Genomic DNA, 25,907 nt, shown 5'->3' on the forward strand with positions numbered 1-25,907 from the left:
TCATTTGGTAGTAGACTACATTACAAGAGTACCTGAGTTCATGCCGCAAACCATTTTTCATCAATAATGCAAAATTCCCATCATGATTAGTGATGAGAGAACTCCATGTACCAACTTGTTCCAATTATACCCAGATAAGAACAGCTTTATAAACACAGAAAGATACGCAACTATAGGAGGAAAAACTGCTAATAAATTATTTCCTGTGTAACGAGTAAATGGTAAAAATAAAAGCAGTGTTCATTCATAGAAATGCTTAAAGTACTTTCATCCGACATGGGTTCATGTGGTTTCCAGGAAAACTGAAATAGCTTGAGAAAAAACCAAGTATTATTTTGAATCTCCAATAATCATAGGCAAATGACAGCAAGAATCAATGAAAATTTTATTTTTCCAAGATCTTTGAACATTGCGTGTCACAATTTAATTTTTGTGAGAAAATGATATACAAATAAGAATGCCTACCTCTTTGAGGTGTTGATTGATGGAGAAAGATCCAAAACCTCATATGCTGATGGAAGCAATAATCAACCTCATGAATAGTACTACTACTACTGCTGGAGTAAGAGCACTACCATACTGAAGTTGAAGAAACTTCATTGAATAGTATCAAACCTAAGTAAGAAAAAGAACTGAGAATACATTGCGTTCTATTGAAATTTCAGTAGATCATGATTTTCCTAAGACTAACGCAGATTTTGGTTCTGCAAATGCTGATAAAAATCACCATTGGCTTTATCCACTCTACCGCTTGCTTCATCCGAGCAATATGGACTTATTTCCTCATCGGGTATATTTTCATCACCTATAGTGCTCACCCCACCCCTGAAGTTCCCCTGGCACCCCCACTGACTCCTTCTCTGTAACCAAGGGGGGCCAAACTTTGTATTACGCCACTTTTGCTGCCTAAAGTATCTTCGTCCCAAGTCACATGATGATTCTTTTGGCCGTTTAGTTATCTGTTGGTTGTTTGATGGAGTGCACAAATCCGTTTGGTAATTAGTACTTGTACTAGGAGGGCTTTCTTCTGAGAAAGAAGTTCGAGAATCATGGCTGTTGACCTGCCCTTCTTGAGATGATTGTCCAGCAGTACCACAGGCAGATGTACGCGGACCACTCATACCTCGGGGATATGGTGGTAGGGGTGGAAAAGGATGAAAAGGCACTCCAGGAGCAACATCCCAACACTCCAGATTCTCTGCACGAGATGTTCCACATTGCTCAATGATAGAAAATGGAATTCCATAGGATACGGGCAAGCGAGAAATAAATCTTTCCTGTAGGTGCCCAACTGTGGAAAAAGCACAACTCAAATAGCCAATATTCTGTTGAGGAGGATCTAAAACTGCTGAAAAAGCACTTGAGGAAGCAACGGAGGGATTGAAGGGAGATGAAAATCCAGGAGGAATATCTTCAGGGATGTTCGGCACTGCACTGTCTGCCCTTGTATCTTCATCTTGCCGACAAGGTACTCCAACAGAATCAGAAAGGGAGGAGTCCTTATCATCATTGTTTACTTTGTCTATCAGCATTGATGCCACTCTCACGCTATTTAATTGGCTGGAATTCAGTTCCTGCACTGATGTTGATTCAAGCTTCTGCTCCTTGGATCTCAGATCTAGGCTTGTATCTGCAGGCTGATCCCATCGACTCTTACGCTTACGGACTTTTTGTCCATTCACTGAGGGACCAGCTACGGAAGCCAGAGAACAGACCTCTGCAGTATGAGCATCTGGCAAAGGTGTAGGCATCGACTGCTTGATACAATCAATTGCATCTGTGGGTCTGCAATCCTGATCGTGCCGATAACTGTGTGATGCAGTAAACCTACTACTGTTTGAACCCCTATATACTTCCGATCTCCCATCCTCCCTCTCAGAGTAACCAAATTTTCTAGTATGTCTTGGGAACCATCTGTCCCGAAAACTTCGGGCAATTTGATGTACCTGCAGGTCATGCTTAACTCATCAAAACTGAACTTTAAAAGCTTTTGGCCAAAGATCACACCCACACTAAGACTTGGGAAAAGAATTGTGAATTATATTTGAATGTTTTTGGACATTTTCTCAGAGTATTAGTGGTGGTCTTTGGAAAAATAGTCTAGATTTGGCATACATTTGAAATAAAGATCATTTTTACCAACATCTTCAAGCATACCGGAGGTTTTCAGATCATCGATCTGTTTCCGATATATTGCAAATGTGAACTGTGATTGAGTCATGAGTGTGACTTTTGGATAGATCTTCATTTGATGATAAATGTCTTATTCTTCACTCTTCAATATAATTAAGCTACGGGAAGCCCTTTTACTCCACTAGAATTTTATATATATATATATATATATTATTTATTTGTTTGTTTGTTTTTATATAGAATTTTCGATTTTAGTTAATGTTCTTATACTCTACTACTCTTTGCACTACTATTCATTTTAACAGAATAGGTCAATCGATACTCTAATAATTTGTAATTGATACCTGTTTGTCGTCATGCTCTGTCAGTGACAATAAGGACTCTCTCAAACTGCATAAAATTAATCATGTAAGGATCACTAAAATATAGCAAAAGCAAGGATTTACAAATTGTCACTCATGGCAAAAGAAAATAATTAGCAGAAGATACAAATAAGCATGTCAAAAGAAAAGAATAAACACATCAGTGCATGCATGAACTAGAAATGCCTGTTCTTTCTTGGAGTTGCTCAAGAGTGAAGAAAAACAACTTACAACTAGTCTAGAACTAATTGCCAGCATTAGATGTAAAGTACTTTCAGCAACTTTACCTTCGCAAATTTGACACCCTATCAGTTATAATCATCCCATTTTAATCTGTTTAATATTATTCTATACAAGATCCTCAATGATCTGAAAGATAAACCTTTGTACGACCTACCTAACCAAAGGAATCTCACTAGAGTTTCACTTTACTTCAGAACCACTCTTGTCAGGGAGGTTTTAACAATGATAAACATTACAAAACGAAGTTTCAGCAAACAAAAATATTTTGGTACATCCGCTTCTTTGTTTACATTTTTTCCCTAACAAAAAATTTAAGTATGCATTAGCCATCATCTGATTATACAAACTCTATGAGTCCCACCACATGGTCAGCCCTGGCAAGAGATATAACTTATGTGTTTGGTCAAGATCTTAAACAATAGTACGACTCCTGTGCAACTTCCAATATCATTGGGATTCAAATGCATCCATGCACTAGAATAAAACAATAATTCAGTGACCAAGGCACAACCATTCTTTTAAAGGGATTCAAAGCAAATAATTCAGTGACCAAGGCACAACCATTCTTTTAGGTGACAGATGAGGAATTTTATCATCTCCTGTATTATTCATTTTTAGTATATGTTGTTTCTCTTCTTTTTTTTCTTGAAGGGAAACAGTCTCTTTTATTAATGATAATAATGAGACAAAAGCTCAAAGTAGAAGAAAGTTATACAATGACCAAACGAACCTGGGGATCCAAAGATGTATGTTATTTCTCTTCTTAGAAACAAAAAAGGAAAAGAAAAGAAAAGAAAACTAAACATTCAACTACATCTCCATAATAAACTTTCTATAAATTGAACCTTAGAAGGAAAGAGGAAAAAAAAATACACTGAAAGTTTGGGTTGTACATGGGTTGGATTGTGCCATTTTTTTGGACCAACCCAAAAATTTGGATTGGTCAAGTTAGCAACCCACATGACCCAAACATGGTCTCCAACCCAACCCCCCTCCAGTGGAAGTGAGTAAAGTATACCCTAGTAAAGAAACTGAAGTTTTCATTAGCACATCTCAACAAAATTAAACTACTACATAATTCACCGCCACCTACATAATGATTAGGAAATAGTGTTTGAAATTACGCATCACATTCTCTAACCTTTCCATTCCAGGGCAAGGGGGACCCCCATTGATATGCTCTGAAGTGAGTATCTCTCTTGTCACCAAGTATTCCAGGACCTGCAGAAGAGTTTGATGTTTAAACCCTCTGTTTGGTGTCAAGAAATTTCAAGAATGATTTAAAAACCTGTGATTTAAAATTTGAGAAGTGATTTTAAAATAAAGAATTGTTTGGAACGTAAAAAAAAGTTTGAAATAATCCTAATCAAATTTCTGCATCTGAATGGTGAAGGAGAAAAGAAAAGAAAAATACTTCAACTCCAAATTCTATGAAATCCTGCAAAATCTCATCATTTTAATCAAGAAAAGTTTTACATAACAGCTCTGGTTCGAAATTCCTCACAATGTCTTATGCCAAACATTTGCTCTCCGATGATAAATGTCTTATTACCCTGATTGTGACTTTACTTTGAAAAACCCATAGTTCCTCTCAACACAAAGAATGTATAACAAATCACAAATGTCAGCTATCCACAAAAACCTACCCTTTTGCTAAAGGGCAAATTAAGCAATGACTCCTTGAGCATGGAACTACAAACTTTAGGTCGAGCCACATGGATGCTAAAGGATTGAAAAACATGTCTACGTAGCCAAAGCATAATCATAAAACCATACAAGATGATCGAAAACCTCTGCAGCTTCCTTAAAAAGGACAACACTACAGTCACATCAATCAAACAAGACCTTCAAAGAGTCCAATCCTGGATGACTTTGTCACGTCAAACTTGAAAAAACAAGAAAGGAGGGGGGGAATCACATTCTTGCAGATTTTAACTTGATCATCAGGAGGGGGGGGGGGGGGGGGGGGGGGGGGGGGGGGGGTTAACTTGATCATAGAAAGGAGTTGCACATGAGACCCTCACACAAAGGCTTTGGATGATATCTCAAGAGATTTCCTTTGATTTTGGCATGGATATCCCCTCACATGTGCGATCCTTTTAGGTTTCAAGGAAGAAGCAGATAGTTAGCTCCGGCTTTAAGAACTCTCTCAGGTTTCTTGGCAAAATCGTTCAAAATAGGTTGGAATGTCAGTCATGGTACTGAACATAACAGCATTTGGGATGGTCTTCCAAAAAAACCAAATTTTCTAAAGGATGATGAACTGCGAGATAAACCAAGTATAAAGGCACCAGGAACCACCCTTCTTGAGTATGCTAACCCAATCCCAATACCAATCAACAACTGCCTCCCTCCAGCAATTATTTTTACGAGAAACAGTCAATAATAATCTCCTTGATAGTATGAAATTACAAAAGGAAAAATTGCCAGGTGAAATTACATTATACTATTCCATTGTGAAATAAAGAGAAGTGAGGTTGTAATCACAAAAGGATGGGATGAATTTACACCAAGTGAGAGCAATACACAAAGATGGTCAAAGAAGCGAGTGAAATTCGTCTATCTTCAAAGATCCGACGGTTCCATTCATTCTATATGAACCAATAGTAGGCTTTGATGATGAAGGTCCATAATTTAGATTTCAAAAGTAGGCCCAAATTTGTCTCCTCCTCGAGCGAGTTGAAAATTTAGATTTCATCTTGAAGTTTGTGGAGATTTATCTAAGTTGTTGTCCTGATTGCGTATAAGAATGGCTTTTCATCCAGATCATTGAAGATGGAGTTTGTTTTTTCAGCAGTTCCACTCCATCTCTTTGCTGGTAATTTAACATATGGATTCTCAACTTAATTGATTGTAAAGGGCTTCTATTGCTTTTTAAGCACTATCATTGGGAATATTTGGCTGTATTAGTTGTAATTGCTTTATTTTATCTTGTTTCATTGTATTTTGAGTGTTATCTCTTTTCATTCGTTTCCTATATATATATATATATATATATATAAAAGGTCTACTTTCCCTAAATCCCCCTCCTCTTTTGTACCAAATACCCAAACTGACTCCCTGACTAATTATGCCCTTACTACTAGCATACCAATAGTCCAAACCAAGACCCTTACACATTCACCCCTACGCATTGCAGTTCCATCCTCTTACAAAAAACAACTTCATCAACTTCTGTGATCCAAAACTAAGACTGCGATCAACAAGTTGTAAATGGTTAATTGGTTGAGCGTCATCAAGAAGCATTCTAGTTGTAATTTCTCGGCCACTTTGCAGCACAAGCTTCAATCACATTACATTCCCCAACAATTTTCCCCTTATGTTTGGCAAGTGGTGAGGATTTACAACATTTGCTTTTTGATTGTTCATTCTCTAAGAGATGTCAGAGAAAACTCTTTGCTCTATTTAATCTTCAACGAGTTTTTGGCAACACAGTTCGGAGAGCATTGTTCAAGTTATGGTTGGCACTATTTTTTTAAGTTTGTCTGACATGCCATGCGACCATCCCAGCAGCACAAGCCTACCAAGAACGATCCTCTACAGCCGCAGACCATCGGGTACATTGAACCGTTAATCACGCTCTAGTCACAAGGCAGTGATTGATCCACCAGACATAGGTTCTTGTCTGCTTAGAACTTAAGGAGACAGACGTACTATGAACAGATCCAGTTCGTTGGCCATATTTTGTCCTTTAAAGATCAATTAATATGGGAAAATGCAGCCAAAGCCTTGGTTTCATAAATTTGGTTTGAATCGTAACAAAGGGTATTTCATGACAAACCCATTGATTGGTCAGATCACTTTGGTTCTGCTGAGCTCGTAGCTTCATCACGGTGTTCCCTTTCCAAAATATTTGTTGATTACTCTATCCAGGATATATGTTCAAATTGGAATGCTTTCATCACTCCAAGTTAACTATGTATTTCACTATTTAAATCAATGTCATTTTGTACTTTACTTTAATGCTTTCTTTGTAAGTGGATGTGATGAAGATGTTATGAGTGTGTTAACCTAGTTGAGATATCCGAGTGTCCCTCTTGATCCCTTGAGTTTATATCTTCCTACGATTATCTATCTCATTTTAATTAGAGCATAAGTCTCTTTTAATTTCATCAATGAAAAATGTTGTCATTTCTGTTTTTTAAAAAATGGTTAACTCTGGCCACTTTATACCTATGCCATAACCTAAGAGGGCATTGGATAGTATATCCTTCTCATTTCTCAAGCAAGTCCAGCAGACCCATTAAGAACAAGAACAAAAAAAGAAGGGGAAAAACAAACACTCAATTGCAGTCGCATAAAATCCATGCAAAATAAATAAATAAAAGAAAGAAAGAAAGAAAGAAAAGAAAAAAGAAAAAGAAAAGAAAAGAAAAGCAAAGAAAAAGGCCACGCTCCTTCCAGGATCTTTTCGCACTACAAGCATACCTAACTAGAAAAGGTAAAAATGACTAGTGTTTATAAGCAATCTCATACAGGTTCGACATATGTTATCTTTCCTTCAGAAAAAACGAAAGTACTAATGCTACACAGTAATATGTTAACTAAATAAGATATATTTTATCTGAAGTAAACACCAAATATGTATATATCTTTTTGGTTGCAATACCAAAAGCACTAACTATACTTTTCAGTACCAAGTCTGGCCAGAGATTGAAAACTGTACCACATTTTCCAAGTCCCTCTCCCCTATACAAAACCAAAAAGGTTGGCGCACTTACCACCTCATCATTTCGAACATTTGTAATAGTTCACTTTCAATATAATCGCACGACGTTTTCAAACTAAATTTCAGTTTCTTTGCTAATTACATATTTGATCATTGTTTATTCAAATATTCAAATGTGACAGTTCATAAGTCACATTATGAAGACAAGGAAATGATTTTTGTTTTTAAACAGAGATTTTTTATTGATATAATTATAAAAAAAAAACTAATCCTCCAAAATACAAAATGATTAAGACAAGGAAATGATTAAATATATATATATATATATATATATATATAATCATATTGAACTGGGAAGTTTCTTCCCAGACTCATTAAAAGGAATCTTAAAATTGGCATAAAAATAATACCTTCAAAAGCTTCCGAAGAATTGGTATCTTTTTGAAGTCACTTCTATATTGCTTCATTATGTTATGCAGCATCCTCAAACCTGAGAGCAAAAAGGAGGGGGATGAATAGTTTATTGTATTCTATAAACCAGATGACACAAGAAGGCCACATAAAATATGCTCTGAGACCATAAAAATAATTTTAAAAGAACTCTACCATTTTTGTTTATTATGTCAGTCAATACTAATCGTGACTTTGTCTTCAAAAGAGCATCAAGGATCATTGAAAGATCCCGGTTGCTGTCAAAAAAAATAACAAAAAGCATTTAATATTATCATATACATTACATAAATGAGAGTGTTCATAATTTGGAACATAAAAAACATAGCAATAATCTAAAGCAACCTCTGAATTGCTTCACCACTAGCACTTGCACCCGATGCAGCAGTCAGAAGAAGAAGCTTTAAGTACCCTTTAGGGGCATCCTGTTAGAGGAAGGAAAAAACTTATAAGTACTTGAACACTGCAATTATCTCTGAACGAAAAATGAGCACACTACAGCACAAATCCACTTATTCTTCAGTTTGGGTTTGGGTAAAAACGACACCTTTTATCAAGAAAAAACAAAAGTACAGAAGAATAGACCAAATAAAATAATAAAAACCAATACTCTGACCCATGAAAAAAAAGCACAGCAGAATTACACGAAGAATGAGCAGCTGATAGACAAGCATAAAAGAGCCCACTGACCATCATTGCCACCGGCAATTAAAACCAATAGAATAGCAGAACATTCAAGTAGACAACATGTGGTAAGACGTAATAACTCACTTTTCTTTTGCTAATTCCCCCTTCAGCATCCAGAAGTTCATTAAGCTTCTCCTCAACTGTATTAATATTAAATACAATTAATCATTAATAAGCCCATCGTAGCTATTTAAGCTAAAGCTATTATTCCAAGCATGACTAACCTGCTTCAAAGCGGTTACCCGGAGAACCTTCAATTAATCGCTTGGGCTTTACAGAGGAAATCAGGGACCTGTTAGTTATTTGTATTTTTTCTACAGAGCTAACTTTTCCTTTCTTGACGGAACCTGGTTTACGTGAAGTTTTCATCTGAGGATGCGATTTTATATACACTTTCTTATCTTCAACAGAATCCAGCTTGGACTTCTTACGAGCATCAATGTCATCCACTGATAACTTTGCCTCCTGCTCAATAGAGCATGTATTTTTGTCAGAAATATTGTCCAAAAGAGATATTCCTGTCTGATCAACAAAGATAGGTTTGCTCGTCACATCCTCAGTCTGATGGGTAATATCTGGCACTGGAATAGGTGATGCTACCTTCGAGTCTTCGAATTCCAATGAACTGTGCAATGGTGAAATGGTAGAGGCAGAAAGGTTAAGAGGATCTTCTTTTTCTTCTGAAGTCTTCAATGCCGAAAGTTTAAGAGGATCCTCCTTTTCTTCTGAAATCTTCGAGGCAGGAAGCTTAAGAGTATCCACTTTTTCTTCTGAAATCTTCAATTCGCTAGCAATTCTGATAGGTTGATCTCTCTTGTCCCTATTCCCTTTTAGATGCTCAGAGGGTTGCATTTTAGCAACATCCATTGAACTAACTGCAGTTGACAAGTTATTATTCCAACTTCTTCCATCTGCACGAAGCATCACAGGTTCGGGGAATTCTTCATCTGAATCACTTTGAATAATGACCTCAGAATTGAGGGGGTCTCCACCTATATAACCTCGACAATGGAAAGAACCACAGTAACATTTTTTTGCAGCAGCCCCAAATACCCTTACATAATTGTAGTCAAATGTCACCTCTTCCCCCTGAAATAGGAAAGAATTGAAGAGGAAACAGCTTCTACTAGTGCAATGTAAGGCAGAAAACGAATTCAGAAAAAAAGGAAGAAAATCAAAAGAATTTATTTTTTACAAAGGAATGTTGCTGACCAAAATAATACCAAAGCATCATATATCGAGCTTTGAACAAGAAAGGCAGGAATGTCCAAACCAACTAAGAAATTAGGAGAAACATTCAAGGAAAGGATAAATTTAAAGAAAATATATCTAAGATACGAACGGAAATGTCATCATCATGGCTGTTCAGTTTCATCCATATTCATACTGATAATTGCAGAATCATGTGAAAAGATATTCTATGAACAACTCGATTTTCTTTATCAAAAGAGAAATAGAACAATTACAGAATCTCATTGTCTTGCTTTGGGGAATGATGCCACCAAAACTATTTTATTACACCTCAGCTTCAATTTACTTGTTGAAAAATAAATTAAAACAGATATAACGTAATCAGATGTCAATCTTTCTTCTTCTTCTTTTTTCTTGGTAAATGAAACAATTCATTGATAATCTGATGTCAAGTTTTCGTCAAAACATTATTTTTCGTCTCAAAGAAAACTAAAACTACAGCTGGAGAAAGGGGGATACACACTATGACAAGAGAGCCGTGAAAAAGTTCTATAACTGAAATTTGTACGAAGGACAGATCAGCAAATGGTACAAAAAGATAGAACATCCACAATGACATTTCAGAAGCCCTAAACAGACAGAGATTACAGAATTGTTCGCCCATCAAGTCAAAAGGTACCGAGCTTTTAAAGAATTAAGGAAAACACATGCACGCCCCTTTCCATTGACGTAGTAAAAGATTTACAGAAGAGAACCAAAATTCCAATCCTCGGAGTTCAAAAGAACTCACTCCATTTAGTATTCCCAATGGCCTAAAGGTTATAATTATTATAATAATAATAACTAAAAGAATTATCTTAAAACATATATATACCAAACCGAGCTTCTCATTAAAAATGACACCATCGTTTTCAACCAAAATCCCCCAATCATAAGTCACCGATATTCTTTCTGTGAATGATTCAGAAGGTAACAAAGCAAACAGTAAATGTACCTTCTTAATATCCCTTAGTGCAAAGAGCCCAATGCAGATTTCTCCATTCACCATCCACTGTGCCAAAACCAACAAAATAAGAATTATAAAGAAAAGAGGTCTAGAAACTCATAAATTCTCAAACAAATCTCAGAAAATTAATGTTTAAGTTGCTACTTGCTAGTACTGTCTTTATTTGACAGGAAATTTTTGAGGGGTTAAAACCCCCATTGCTATAGAAAGTAGGAACTAACCTGGTCAACACATAAATACTAAAAAACTTAATCAACTGTAAATAACCAAGGTTGGTTAACCTGTACATAATATCAACGTGCTGACCACAAGTTTTCAAAGTAAATTCTGTTGATGGTTTTCTTGTCGTCTAACCATCTTTATGATGGGAGGGATTCTAGGAAAACAAACTGCTCATAGTTTTAACTCCATGATCAAATCCTTCTCAAAGATCTCAATAAATGCATAACTCCTTTTTTCTTTTTATAAGAAATGGATTTTAGTTTTAGAGAATGAAAGATTTCATTAACAAATGAAATGAAGGAGTAGTACAAATTATAAGAAAGAACTCCAATTGGAATGAAAAAAAGAAAGCAGTAGAAAGAACCCTATCCAGATAGTGCTCAACGGAAGAGGATGCATCCCTATAAATGCAATCATTTCGTTTTCCCAAAGATGCCAGAAGAATGCATGGACAAGAGCCAACCAAAGAGTCTTTCTCAAACCATAGAATGGGTACCCCGCCAAAACATAAGCAAAGAGATCATGGATAGAAATACGAAAAAGCATATGCCAATCAAAAGCTTCCAAAAGAGTAAACTAAAACTGAGATACGAAAGGACAATGCATAAACAAATGACCAGGAGATTCAACATTTGACTTGCACATAACACACCAAGAAGAAGACAAATATATATAAGAAGTTTTTCGCTGTAATCAGTCCACTATATTGACTGCACCCAAACTAGGCACCCAAGGAAAGATTTTAATTTTCTTAGGGGAATGGTCCTTTCTATATCATCCTAGAAAGGTCTTTGAAGGGAGGATTCCAAATCCCCAAAAAAAGTCCAATCTTATCCTGACGTATGTATGCTTCTGATCTAGATCAACTTAAGTTAAATGGAATCTCTAACGTCCTGATTCTGCTTAAAGAATAAAATATGAAACTTCATACACCTTAAAGTTGTTCATAAGATAGGAAGAAAGATCATTTTTTCTTTTTTTCTTTGAGGTCCTGATACTCATTATGCCTAGCATTGAATAGACTGGGCATTCACCTTATCAATATCTCAAATCAATGATGGATTTTTTTAGTGCCTAAATGGGGCACTCGATTTGGACCGAACTTTTTGTCAGGTTATTGTTCTCTTGTTTTGTTCCCTAAAAGAAATAGAGTAAGAGATCGATTTCTCAATAAGATCAGCTTTTTTGATGCCATAGATAGCAATTCAGCTTTGAAGTTGTTGCGCAATCAAAATAAATACTCGTGAAAAGTTGCAGGGTTCAGTTCATGGCTCTCAATCCTTGGCCCAAGTGCTACTGCATATGTAAATCTTTTGAGGAAATGGTAGACATACATTTCACAGATGTACTTTCACTAGTTACAAGAACATGGCATTCCTATGACCACCCATGGTCTCTTATGGTTGATTCCAACAGGCCATCAACAGAGTTAGTGTATTTCGCAAGAAATGTTGACAGGAGAACATTCTAGAATAATGAACGAGGTGCTTCCCTTTACTAAAGTATAATGTTTGTGCTTCCTCTGCTTAGACATTAGACTCGCTCTGTCTGTAACTATGCTTCAGCTTGCATCAATTAGTTTAAATTATCAGATGCAATTATCTTATCCAAGAAAAAAATAATGGCAAATATCTCTAACAGAAAACCCCTCCAAAGAATTGCAGACCCAATAAACAATCTCCCATCTCCCTGGACTGTCAGAAAAAATTCAACACCAAGCGTCTGTCTCCTCCCTAACAGGCAAAGACTGACAAACTCAAGACAAATTGAAGAGGTGATAATCAAGAAATAAATAAATAAATAAGCTACATAATGGAATCTGGGACAAGTGATATAAATAAGGGAAGGGGGTACATAACACAAGGGACTAACCCACGTAAGAATCTCCCAAAAGTAGGTATGCAAATCATTTAACACCAACAATCCTCTTCTTCTTCATTGAGAAGCTCCAAGCGCAAGGGACTATTACCCACCCAAGAAACTTCACGCATCCTCTTCTCCATGAAAAGCTCCAAGCACAAAACAAAACAATCCTCATCACCAACAATCCCCCCAAGACAACTTTTTGCCCTGGCGTTATCCACTCCACTATCATTGTGGTTGTGCCTTTGAAAGCCAATACAGCATTTCACCTTTCAAGCCCTAACTCCAACTAACTCCACTCATCCTTCTATGAGCCTCATGAAGCACGATCATATACTTTCATACCTCCACCGACAAAAAGGCTTTTCAATTCAGGGCCTCATATACTTGCATCAGCGTCTTGGTTCAGAGACAAGGCCTCTTTATTATGGCTATACCCGCTAGGACAAAGAAAAACAAGAAGCACACAGTGAAACAAGAGAAGAGCATTGTGGTTGGGCCCTGGCGTTATCCACTCTACTACCATTGTGGTTCTGCCTTCAAACGCCGATATGGAATTTCACCGTTCAATCCCCAATTCTACCGGACTCCACTCATCCTTCTATGAGCCTCGTGAATCATGATCGTATGATTTCATACCTCAGCCAACAAATAGGTTTTTCAATTCGGGACCTCATATACTTGCATTGGCGTCTTGGTTCAGAGACAAGGCCTCTCTAATATGGCTATGCCTATTACCCGCTAGGACAAAGAAAAATAATAAGCACACAGTGAAACAGAAGAAGAGCATAAGAGAGGTCTGAAACTTGGAATGCTCGATCTCATATGCGAGAAAGGCTACATCTTGGTTTCAAGAGGGGTCATTGTCAGCTTGATGGCTTAGCAAATCCCTTCCTCTTTTTGGCTTTAAATGGGCCACCTAACGGTGCTTTTGGCTTGTTTTCTGATCTGCTTATGGGGTGCTTCAATTTGAAGTTCTTTGGAACGTTGATTTGTTTAGTTTTCCCCTTATTTGTGGGCTTCTAACATCGTCAATCTATTTTACATCTTTATGTTCCTCATCTCCTTTTTGTTGGCCCCTTTCCCTATGGTCCTATGTGTCCTTCAATCTAGAACCGAAAGGCTACTCACAGTCTCACAAAAAGAATGAGGCTCATACTTGCTGAATAACAAATCCATCGCATGGACCCTAGAAATGCCATAACAAAACCAACAGAATTTCATAGTGCAATCTCAAATTACCTATATCTAAACCACCAAATTCCAAAGTCTTTCAGAAACTTCTCTACAATCTTGATAACCGACACAAAAATCTTAAATAAGAAAAAGGTCAGAATTCTGCTTCTATAATCTTCTATCACCTCATTAGCCCTAAGAACTTGGTCCATAATATGGCTTTTTGGTAATAAAAAAATAATAAATAAAACCATTAACACTTGGTAATCAGACTACGGAAGTCTTTCCTCAACCTAGGGGCCAAAGCCTTAGGGCCATATCAAGCAATAATATGACAGTGCTGCATAGAAGTCTACATTCCAGGGTGAAAATACTTATTTAAAACACACACACACACACATCATTTTACCATGTAACAGTATGATACAACATAAGAACAGTCAATATGCAACAATGCTTAGTGAATAGGGTATAGACCTTCTCTGTGCGGCAATTTGGATCACAACTGTGGTTAATGAAACGCCCCAAATTTCCCTTTCCACATGCGTCTATGACCTGTAACACATATACAGATGAGTTACTGACTTGAAATAGCTTTCACCAAAGGTGAAATGAAGGAAAAGATGATGCAATTAAGAGTGGTCCTCATATCAGTTCCTTGTCAGTAGTCTAGGACAGTACGAAATATGATAAACCTCAAGCTATAGATCTTGTACACAATGAAATGTTAGTTCTAACACAATACAATAAGAATGAAAATCATTTGAACTTTACAGTAGTTAGACAAAACTATATTCTTAAGGCATTACTTAAAAGCTGTCCAGGTGAAGGATAAAATAGATTCCTTCAACATGTTCCTTTCTTTTCCAAATGGGTGTGAAAGAAAACAAACAAGTAAGAATCTGAAACATTACGAGGGAGCCAAAAGTTAAATAAAGCTCTTTCAAATGAAAAACCAGACTATCTTGAGAAAAATAGAAAGAACACAGAGGCATACAAAAAAGACAGCCCAATGAAAAAGGTTGACCCAAGTTATATTAGAAATAAGGGGCCTCCAATTAAAGATAGTAATATCAAGAGGATAATTACAAAAATCCTTAGAGATGACACCTCCTCACTATACCTCTTAAAGTTCATGAAGATTCTATTGCTCCTCGTTAGCTAAAGCCACAAAAAAAATAGAAACAAGAATTGGCTTGCCATAAAAGTTGATCACTGTTACAAAGGGAGAATGCTCGAGACCCTCCTCAACCATAAACCCAAGTCCTAAGAAGCCAGGCGCTTTAGTTTGGCTAGCTTGTCCATGTCCAACACGTGTTGGGCACTAGGATACTTGTTAGTGCAACAAATGCATTAGACATGCTAGAACGTTCGTTGAGTAGACTAAAAGGACACATATATCGCAATAATAACTTTTGAGTGTGGAATACATCAAGCTAAGTCTTTAAGCATCTAAATGCATCAATTAATTTGCTATGAATTTTCTTTTACTATAAAAGTGATATATTTTTTAAAAATGAATATTTTAATAAATGTGTCCTTGCCGTGTTGTGTCTTAGATTTTTAAAAAATGGTGTGTTGCAGTGTCCATATCCGTGTCCGTGCTTCTTAGCCTAAGTCCCTATACCTGCCACACAAACATCAAATAACTGGAAAGGTAGCTCAAATGGAGTGAGCAAACTGACAACCCAATTATAGTATTTTTAAGCTCTAAAGAATTGTGCATATGACACAAAATGCATCATCCCATGCATCAAAAGAAAAACCTCCTAATAGAGAACAGAACCCAGTATAGAGAGAAGTTCCTTTGTCAAAATAAAAAAAAACTAAAAAATAAAAAACCACCACATGACACCCATAAGGATATCTACATAAGCTTGAAGGAATCTATCATAATAGGTCATAAAACATTCTGGTAGTTAAAGTTTAAACTTTATATATATTTCAGTCTTAGAGTAGTCACATCTTCTTTTTTTTCTTTTTTTTCTTTTTTTTGAGAAAGATGTGAAACTTTTTAGGAAGGAAATGAAAAGAGACTAATGCTCAAGGATACAAGAAAAAACTGAAAGAACTAACAAAGAAGCTACAATGAAGAAGCATAAGCAACAACATAAAGCAAACTAAAGTTACGTAATAAAGCATAAGCAACAACCCAGAATCAAACTGACAAGGAATATCAGAAGCAATATACCGTAATGAATTACTACAAAGAATTCCCACATTCTGCAACTCACAACTTACTGATCAAAATGAAGTACAACAATAGCAAGATAATAGCCTAGCCTCAAAAGGAAAGGTGTGTTAAAAACGTGATTGAATTAAGAACACTAGCAAAGAAAATGAGGATCCAACCTCACTGCCATTTAGTGTCATGAAGTAAAAATGCCGATGGCCATTCAATGCATATTCCTTTTGGCGTGCCTCATAAGCATTCATGTCAAGGACCTGTGTAGATGGAATAATAGAAATAAAAAATATATATATATACACATATATTTGTAAAAGAAAATTTTTATTGATAAATGAAATCAGGGGAGAACCCCAAATAAAAATAAATAAATAAATATGAATGACATAAAATCAAAAAAAATTGAAACCCATCAGAATATGTGTCCGTGTGTGTAAGGTACTTTTATTGATGAGATGAAATTGGAAAAAAGGAGGAACCTATGACGAAGGAGATAACAAATAACATCTCTAGTTGAACAAAAGAAAATGAACACTGTAATTATAAAAAAAAAACATATACTAACAAAGGTCTTGGAACTCTACAAACATTCTACCCTTCCACTGTCAAGTTTATATAACCCGTCATGAAGTCATAAAGAATCTTATGCAAATTCAACCTACAGCTTCACATATTCATCGACATATTTTCACAGCGCACAATTTTTTATTCAGCCGAAAAAGTGATGTCATAGAAGAGATTACATTATTGGTCCCACAAATATTTTAGTTACCAGCAGATGCAATTAACATGATAGATAAATCAAGCAAAGCAAGAAACATATATATGCAACTTTCAGGGTACATGAAAAGTAACTAAAGATCGTAATAGATTGTGCTATAGGATATGTCTTCAACCATGGATAATACTTCACAATTACCTCTCCAACATACTCAATGAGAAATTGTCCTTTTGATATATCCTCAAGCAACTGTAGCCCATAACCTTTCTTTCCACATCGCAACCACTGTAATTTAGCATATTTACGCTTCTGGAACTGAAACCACATGTTCAAAAATTAAATAAGCTTTTCATAAGGACTAAATTTACTCGACCAAAAAGATAGATCAATAAATGTGTGTGTGAGAGAGAGAAAGAGAGAACTGTAGGGAAAGTTTCAATACCTGTTGATTAGAACAGAGGTCCCCACAAGGACATGTACCTCGAACACATTCAATATTAAGCATTCGGTTCAAGCATTCATCTCCACAACCTAACCGACCGTCCAAAGCTGGTTTGCAATGACAAACCATTATCTGTTCAAGAGATGTATAAACATAAAAAATGAGGATATTGCCACATTGACCTATAAATGCATTCATCTCCACAACCTAACCGACCGTCCAAAGCTGGTTTGCAACGACAAACCATTATCTGTTCAAGAGATGTATAAACATAAAAAATGAGGATATTGCCACATTGACCTAAATGTATTCAGTCTTGTGACCTAATTGACCACCAAAACTCCGAGAGGTGGTCACTAACACTGACAAATCATTATAAGATTAAGAAATATAAAACATACAAAACAGAAAAAACAAAATTGCCTACAAACAACCGATTCCAACTACTGGTAATATGTGCAAAAAAATACAAGAAAGCTAACAAAATTAGTCTTTATCCCAGCAAAAGAGAAGATTCCTATTTTTGTTCCCATCCTATAAGAAAAGGAAAAAAAGTTAAGCACTTAACAACAGGACTAACAGAGGAAGCCGCATCAGCAACAACACTTTACATGAATAGCATGACCATGATTCAGGTGCATTAGAACATCAATCCAACCACTATATTTGCCACTAATTTAAGTTTTGTTGACTACATTTTGTGCATTCCCTGTCCACGACTCCACGAAATGTTCCTTTACATATTACTTTCACAAGCACAGTCAGAGAGTTTCAGTTTTCAGTTTTTAACTTTTCACACCAGCTTTGTGAAGCATGCTGTAGACTGTCTTATCAAATACACACACACACAAGTGTGTAGATTGCCTGGCCTTATTAAATTAAAAGCATCGCATTAACAAGTTCCATTTCAAATATTCTCCCCTACTAGAAAGCATATTACATGGATCCTTTACTTGGTAGAAATTACACTTAAGAAACTGAACTTCAAATAAAAAATATGAACTACAATATACGAAGACACATAGAGGATAGAAAGCTGTCCAAAAGCAATAGAAAACAAAAGAAACCCTCAACAACTTCGTGACTCTTTTATCTGCTCATTGTTCCATGGAATAATCAAACCAAGGAAAATATCAGAGGAAAATTCTTCACTTCTTCCTCTCCGCTGGTCAAGGCTGCCCCTGTATGGGAATTTGTGGAGCACAATTCAGCATTTTACTCTCCATGGTACCAGTTTGTACGTGCCAGTGCTATCATAAGAGATTTGCGATTTTCTACAGAAGAGTTTGCTCGACCAGAATGTTATGTGAAAGGGGAAGGTTTGTGGGCCAATCTAGTGCTTGCAAGGACCTAAGGCCATTGGTCAAAAAGAAATAGGAGATTCTCGAGGATGTTTACAGGAATTTTCTAGAACACAAATTACTTTGTTCCTGGCTTCAAAATCAAGTTGCCAATCAGCAGACTTCTGTGCTCCTTTTTTTCATTGAAACTAATTCAAGGGTTGTTCCCAAATTGCTTTAGTAGTACAAGGAGATCCTACATCTCCCACCTCGTACCTCTATAGTTTGTTAATGAATTGCCTTATTCAAGGAAAAAATGATAATAACTTCAGAGGTAGACCCCAATTTGATGGAAGGGCTCTATGATAAATTAGTAGAAACATCCCATATGGGTGTTATAGGTTTTGTGGGATGAGAGAAATAGGAGGGTGTTTAGGGGGGTGGAGAGGGACCCAGCAAGCTTTGGCCCCTTGTTTGTTTCCATGTCTATCTGGACTTCGCTTTCGAAGACCTTTTGTAATTATTCTTTAGGAATGAATTCACATAGTTGGAGCCCCTTCTTGTAATGGGTGTCTATACTTTTTGTGGCCTTGGTTTTTTGTATGCGCCCGTTTATTCTTTCATTTTTCTCAATGAAAGATGTTATTTTCATTAAGAAAAGAAATAGAAACAGCACACACTTTCTTCCAAAAAAAATATACATGTATGCCAAAAGGCTAGGTGTCTAACCGTAGCCAAAGCAACAAAGCTAAAAAGCACTCAGGAAAATCAAAAACCTGAGAACACAGCAAAAATTTCCATTACTAAAGGCATAAGAAAATGAAAATCATCGAAACCTCACAGCACACTTCTCAAATGTTCTGCCACCTCCCATTTCAAAATTTTCCAATCCCAACCAATCCACTTGATCAATTACGACTATACAAGTTAAACATACTTTGAACCTTGGGGACGCATACTCAAAATATGATAATCATGAATCAAGTAAAAACATCATTTAGAAAAATGCACCTCATCAATAGTCTGAGTTTTACGACTGCGGTGCAAAAACTGATTGCTGCTAATGGAAGCAAATTTGTTCTCTTGAGGAATAGCAGTCACTGAAAACAAGCACAGAAGTCACATTTCAACTATATAATGCAGGATTATGGACTACAAAAGTAGTTATTACTATTATTATTGCATGCATTTCCTAAGGAAAATTAAATTTAATTCTGAGGTTTACAGCACTATTATGGCCTCCCAGCAAAATCCAAGTACCTGTTGCTGGATGAAAACTCTCCAATTCCCTGTAAGTTAGCCGTTTTTTGGAACCATTTTCTTCCCCAGATTCATCTGATATTTCCAACTCTGCATTAATCTCTGCATTCGACTTCTCTTGTGGGATTGAGCAATTAGCAAAAGCTTTATCCACATTGTCCTTACAAGTCCTTTAAGGACAAACGACTATAAATTAAAAATACTAGTAATAATAAATCAAAAAATAATGTAAAAATAAAATAATAATAATCATTGTAGTGTATTTATACATATATATGCAGAGTATTGAATTTACATAAAACAAAATCTCTGTAGAATATTGATTCTAGAAAAGGAAAATAAATTGCATGAAAACAAACAGATTTGGTGAACTAAAGACTTGAGGATACCATAAAATAACTATTTCAACTGCACTAGTTTGTAGAAGGCATGTTTGAAAATGATGAACAAGATACATTCCCGTCGATAAAATATTATAATGGCATGATGATTTATTAAATTACATGGAAAACTAGAGAACTTTTACGATATCACTGAAAAGAAAGAAGTGAGAAACATGGAACTATATTAAGCATGAGATTAGAAATCCCACCAGACTGGCAAATGGTATGACTTGGTCCTTCTCTCGTAAGTTCAATAATATCCCAAAATGAAGGAAATATGCCGATAGGTAATACACTGAACATTTTACTTCCAGGAAAAAATAAATTGGCATATTTATATCTATTTTTGCAAGAAAAAGAAACTAAATTAAGAAGAAATAACTCAAAGAGTAAGAAACTTAGCAAGACAAGAGGTTAACATTTTACCCAACTTCCAACCTAAATTTGCTTATTGAAACCCAGACTTGGTTAAATTTTCTTCAATCCCAATCCCCCCATTTCCAAATTTGCTCATGCATACAAATGATATAGTAGAATGCTGACTTGTGAAGATGTTGCATGAGAATCTAATCTAACATTCTTTATGCTGCAAGCCTAAAAAGGAAATTATTAAACGATTTGAAGAAGATCTATGAATCATGGCTGCCCTTGTATTTCTTTTCCTTTTTTCTTAATGAAGTGATTATTGTATACACACACACACACACATAATGAGAAATAAATGTGTACCATGTGCAACTTGCATGTCCTAAACTATCAACAAGAGAAGCTGGTATGCGTCGCCATTTATGACAGTCATCGCAGAGCACCCAAGCATTGCGAGGAGGCATATACTGCTCATTCACAGCACCCTGTACCACACTCAAATCTACTGCCACCGTGGATGCAATAATGTTATCGCTTTTCTCAGGTTTGTCTACAAGGCAATTTCCTAAAACATTCAAAAAAAAATTAGAAAGAAGTTTTAAATTTTTCCAATGTGTTAGCACAAATCCAGCACAAAAACAGTAGAACATGAACATCACCATGTTCAGAGAAGGAGAAGATCGTAAGTGTACCCTTAATCAATTGAAGAAAAATTACCTATGATTTGGTGACTTTCCGTTTCAGTCACAACTCGGTCACATAGAGCCTCCTTGCTTTTACTCTTTTTAAAAGACTTCCGTTGGTAAACCCTCTCATTTGAAGCATTCTTTATTTTGTTTTTTGAGCCAGGAGCCTTTGACTTGCCTTTGCTTGTTTTAATAGATTTAGAACCTTTGGGATGTTTCTTCTTTGCAGATTGAGAAGGAAGAAATGTTTTGGAATTCTCTGATTCAGGAAACGTACTGCCAACATCTGCTCTGCAACATTCTTTATCATTGAGAATGTCGTCTGCTTTCAAAGTGTCTTCAGGAAGTTCAATCTCTGTCAACAAAGACACTTGCTCCATAGACAATTCCTCAACAGTTAAAGAGTAGTTTAAAACATTCGCATCAGAGTAAGTAAATGTCTCACCAGAACCAAGTTGATTATCCACATTCTGTCTTCTTCCATGCTTCTTTGATGACTTAGACCTGTTACTGCAAGCAGAAACACTTATGCCACGCTCCCCAGAACAACTAACTGCCCGAGAGGGTTTGTCCTTCTTCCTTCCTTTCTTACTACCGGGAGCATTTCCAGAAGCAGCAAAATCTTCTAAGGATGCCAAAACTGAGTCCGGCAAAATTTCCTGACGTGCTGCTCCAACTTGAATATCTAAAACTGAATTTATCACTTCTGAATCAGGCGAAGTTCCAGGATCCAAACTCCTGGTATCACTTGTCCTTTCTACAGACTCAACCAAATGGGAGGAAACACAGAGATTATCATCTGCATGTTTTTCAGAGGACTTGTCTATACCAATGATGCAACTTGAATCATTATTAGTACATTGTTCATTCACAACAGAAGCATCAGGGCATTTCTCTTCTTTATCCTGATTCCTGCTGTAGCAGAAGATCTTTCTTAAAGGCCCCTCCTCGACCTTTTGGTCATCAACACCAAGGGTTGATGGAGGGAATTCCAAATTACCTTCCCAATATGAGTCATTACCATAATTGCAATTGACACCCTTGGCAGACAATGATGAATCAACAATTTCGGGAACGACAATGTTCAGAAAATTGTGACCCACATTTTTACCCAATTTAACCTTCAGACGAATACGGTTGGTTGAAGTTGAAGTAGCAGGTTTTCCTTGGGTCCCTTTTCTTGATCTATGTGAACTTTCACTTAGCTGTTTCTTATTCCGCTTGGCACCTCCTTGATTACCTTTAGATTTCTCATTTCCTTGCTTCTGGGTTTGATTTACCAGAACATCATCAATTTCTTCAAATGACTGAATAATATGGCCCAGTGATCCCCAGGGTGAGGGACGAGCAGATCTAGATATAGAGCTTCTCCTCCTTCTTGTAGTGTCAAAAATCAGTGGCTCTGGCACCTTTTTTTTGGTTTTCCTGGAAGCCCTTTTTGTCACAGCTTTTTGGCTTGATGTTCTCCGTCGGCCACTCCTCTTAGAAGACATGATAACTGTTTCAGGACATTTAACTTCAGAAACACAGCCAACTTTCCCTATGTCATTGTTGTCTTGATCACCAAGGCAACGTGAGTTAACAGAACTAATATATTTTATTGGAATATCTTCTTTCAACGTTCCATAAAATTCATCTTTCTCAGAATTAGGGGGCTGAGAAGGCAAGGGCGATGCTAGTAGTTCAACACAGTTGTGGTTCACTTGAACAGTAGCATCCTCCAGATTATGGTCATTGCCAATCCCCGGAACTACATGTTGTCCACCATCACTATTATTATTAGTCAAAACATCACTATCATCTCCCCTAACATCTGGAATGTACTTGGATGAAGAATTACTGTCATGCTTTTCCTCACACAAATCATTCTCTGAAGCATGGATGGTTAGTGGTAAACCATCAGATTGCAAGCATTCCCCAATCCTATCGCATCCCTGTGAAGGCAACATTTGCAAGCATACTTCAGGGTTGCTGTTCATATCAGCAACTTCAATTACTGTTTCTCCAGAGGTGCTACTTAAGCTCTTCCCATCCATCTGGCAAACATACCGATCACAATTGGCAATTGATTGCCCCACATCTATTGGTAGTATTTGACCACTCTGTAAAGGGGAAATCTCATTCAACATATCTGCTTCTAGTTCAACCGAAGCCTCAGTTATCCTATCTGCAACCTCGGAAAATGAACAACCAGCACCATCGTTTTCCATCTTGTTTTGCTGTATGAAATCATTTGGCAGTCCATCAGCCGAAGCTGAATTAGAAACAATTTCACAGACATAAGAAGATTTTAAGTCATCGGTACGAGTACCCGTCCCTACTAAAATAGGACCATTTTGTACAGTATCATCCCTTTCAACTTTTGCAGGAGCATCAAATATACAGCTATTCTTATCAAGTTCTTCAGGTTTCACAGAATTTACTAATGACTCAGTTAAAGAAATCATTTCCATGGTTGCATCGCATCCCAAAATATCGACAAAACCATCAACGTCTTCAGACTCTTTCATATCCAAGCTCAATGTTCTATTCCCTTCGTTGCAAGACTCATTCTCCAAGTTTAGACAGGGATCACTACCGCCAAAATCACCATCCAATCTTTTATCCATTAACAAACTATCTGCATGTTCGAAGGCTCTAAGTGTCCCATCCTCCCCAGAAGTATCAGGGTCCGATGCATTCATACAGACAGAAGCCGTAGTCACTCCCAGTCCCCTATCTGGCTCAAACATCTGACCCTCACGAGAATTAGATGAAAAGGAAGCCATCTCCTGGTGCGACTGATGCTCGGGAAGAGGTTGACTCGAACACCTGACCAGCCGAGTAACAGAGGCACGAAACGGTTCCCCGATCACAGCCGGGTCATCACATGAACCCATCTAAATTATCGATAGCGAAAACCAATGGATAGCCATAACTCAAAAATTGCTTAAAGCAACAAAAGAAAAGAAGCCTACAACTCGACTAACCCGAAACAAAGTAAAATGTGTGTATCGAATCTCCTTCAATCAAATCCCAGTTCTGGTACCTCACAACATCCACAACCGGAGAAAAGAAGAACAATACTTTCTCGCCAAATTCAAATTGAATCTTAACCGGGACAGATGACCCACCAAAGAAAATGGCACTATCCCAACTTTCTGCAGCATTAAAGCCCTAATTTCAGAATTGGAAACACAATGCAGAAACATACGGGGCAGAAAAACACAAAGTAGTGCCAAAAACGAGAAGAAATAGAAAAAGAAAAGGGAGAAAGAATCAAAGAAAGAGGGGAAATTACCTGAGGAGGAAGATGAAATTGAATAAATGGATGAAGATAAGGAGTTTTTCAATGGCGTCCAAGATTGCAGCTCTTACGAATTCCGTTTGCGAAAAGGAAAAAGAATCGAAGGAGGATGTTTTAGGCCTTATAAACGTTGTTCTAAGTTTCAAGTTCCCGACCGAGAGAAGGAATTTGGTGTTGATTGGTAGTCGGTAGAGACCGTTTTAGCCCTACACGCTCTGATCGTACGTCTTAGGGTATTTTCGTAATATCACTTACCCCTTCCGCCCTTCCGCCCTTCTGCTGCTTAAACTTAATGGGTTCAGGTTGAAGTATGAATTGAATTATAAAGATTCGGGCCACCCAATTTTTTTTGATGTAAACAAATGTTAGGGTTCAAGTTCAACTCTTTTCTTTTCTTTTCTTTTCTTTTCTTTTTTTCTTTTTTAACATTATACTTTAATTCATTATCTTTTGTCTTTTTTAATAAATAAATAAATAAATAAATTTATCATCTCTATCCTTTCAAGGGCCACAATACACATATTAAATTGAATATTATCAAATATCAATTCCTGGCAATTAAAAGAGAAAACAATTATCTTCTCCTCAAAAACAAACAATTTTCTTTTTTAACAATATATATATCTGTGTGATGTTTGTTATACTTTTTCTTAGCACCCCTTTCTTTGATACACAAACAACATGCATTATTCAAAAAAACATAAAAAATTATTAATATATCATTTTAGTTTGATCTTTCAACGTTTATTCCATTTTTAAAATGTTATGTTCTGATTCCCTTATTCTCAATTAATTTTAAATCAAGTATCATTCTTAGTTTGGTGTTGATTTTTAACAATTTTTTATTATCTATTATCATTTTTTCAAAAAAAAATTGGAAACATACTCCACTCGTATTCACATAAATGATCAATTTGATTATTATTGATTTTTTAATCAATTCAGAACTCTTTTTAAACGGCAATGTTGACCTAAAAATGAAAATATTTACAAATATGTCAAAACTTAATTTATGTAACTGATAGATCAGTAGATCCGATAGACATATCACTTTAATGATAAACATCTGACACGTGACGGATATCTATTTAAAACTATTAAAAAAAAAGTAAAAGGCTTCATATATGGGGTCTTTCCAAAAATATAAAAAACGGTAAAATATTTACAATCTATAGAACAATTCAAAAAACGAAAAAAAGCCTAGATAAAATATCAAAAATGTTCCGTCAACCATGCCATCAATTCCATTTGCGATCATTTAGATTTGGTTATTGTCTGGTACGCAATCATTTA

General features: G+C 36.3%; 1 protein-coding gene and 1 non-coding gene across 5 annotated transcripts; both read right to left on the reverse strand.

Moving 5' to 3' along the window:
* Positions 1-361: 361 nt before the first annotated feature.
* On the reverse strand, positions 362-24,898 carry LOC103485694 (histone-lysine N-methyltransferase ASHH2). 4 transcript variants are annotated; one of them, XM_051083013.1, is made up of 20 exons: positions 24,609-24,898; positions 24,298-24,468; positions 21,774-24,207; positions 21,360-21,683; positions 21,006-21,207; positions 19,894-20,063; positions 19,645-19,733; positions 17,354-17,485; positions 17,110-17,226; positions 16,355-16,447; positions 14,480-14,557; positions 10,730-10,786; positions 8,769-9,633; positions 8,629-8,684; positions 8,203-8,282; positions 8,014-8,096; positions 7,818-7,897; positions 3,880-3,959; positions 2,478-2,523; positions 362-1,946 (listed from the first exon to the last, which is right to left on the reverse strand). In XM_051083013.1, the coding sequence occupies exons 3-20, from the start codon at positions 24,205-24,207 to the stop codon at positions 687-689; spliced, it is 6,246 nt and encodes a 2,081-aa protein (XP_050938970.1). In that variant the 5' UTR covers positions 24,298-24,468; positions 24,609-24,898; the 3' UTR covers positions 362-686. The 4 variants fall into 4 exon arrangements, with proteins under 4 accessions (XP_050938970.1, XP_050938972.1, XP_050938971.1 ...); XM_051083015.1 differs by having other exon boundaries at positions 8,769-9,009; positions 9,145-9,633; positions 21,774-24,468; XM_051083014.1 differs by having other exon boundaries at positions 21,774-24,139; positions 24,609-24,897.
* On the reverse strand, positions 6,217-6,412 carry LOC127148755 (small nucleolar RNA U3). Its single transcript, XR_007819833.1, has one exon. It is a non-coding gene; the product is annotated as a small nucleolar RNA U3 (small nucleolar RNA).
* Positions 24,899-25,907: the final 1,009 nt, after the last annotated feature.

This window comes from Cucumis melo, chromosome 3, assembly GCF_025177605.1.
Source record: "Cucumis melo cultivar AY chromosome 3, USDA_Cmelo_AY_1.0, whole genome shotgun sequence".
Lineage (NCBI taxonomy): Eukaryota > Viridiplantae > Streptophyta > Magnoliopsida > Cucurbitales > Cucurbitaceae > Cucumis > Cucumis melo.

Coding starts and splice junctions, on each gene's coding strand:
- LOC103485694 (XM_051083013.1), bottom strand. CDS start 24,207: ATGGGTTCATGTGATGACCCGGCTGTGATCGGGGAACCGTTTCGTGCC. Junction 21,208..21,359: donor GGAAAGTCACCAAATCATAG/GTAATTTTTCTT, acceptor TGAATGTTTTAG/GAAATTGCCTTGTAGACAAA. Junction 7,898..8,013: donor TGACATAATAAACAAAAATG/GTAGAGTTCTTT, acceptor TTTTGCTCTCAG/GTTTGAGGATGCTGCATAAC.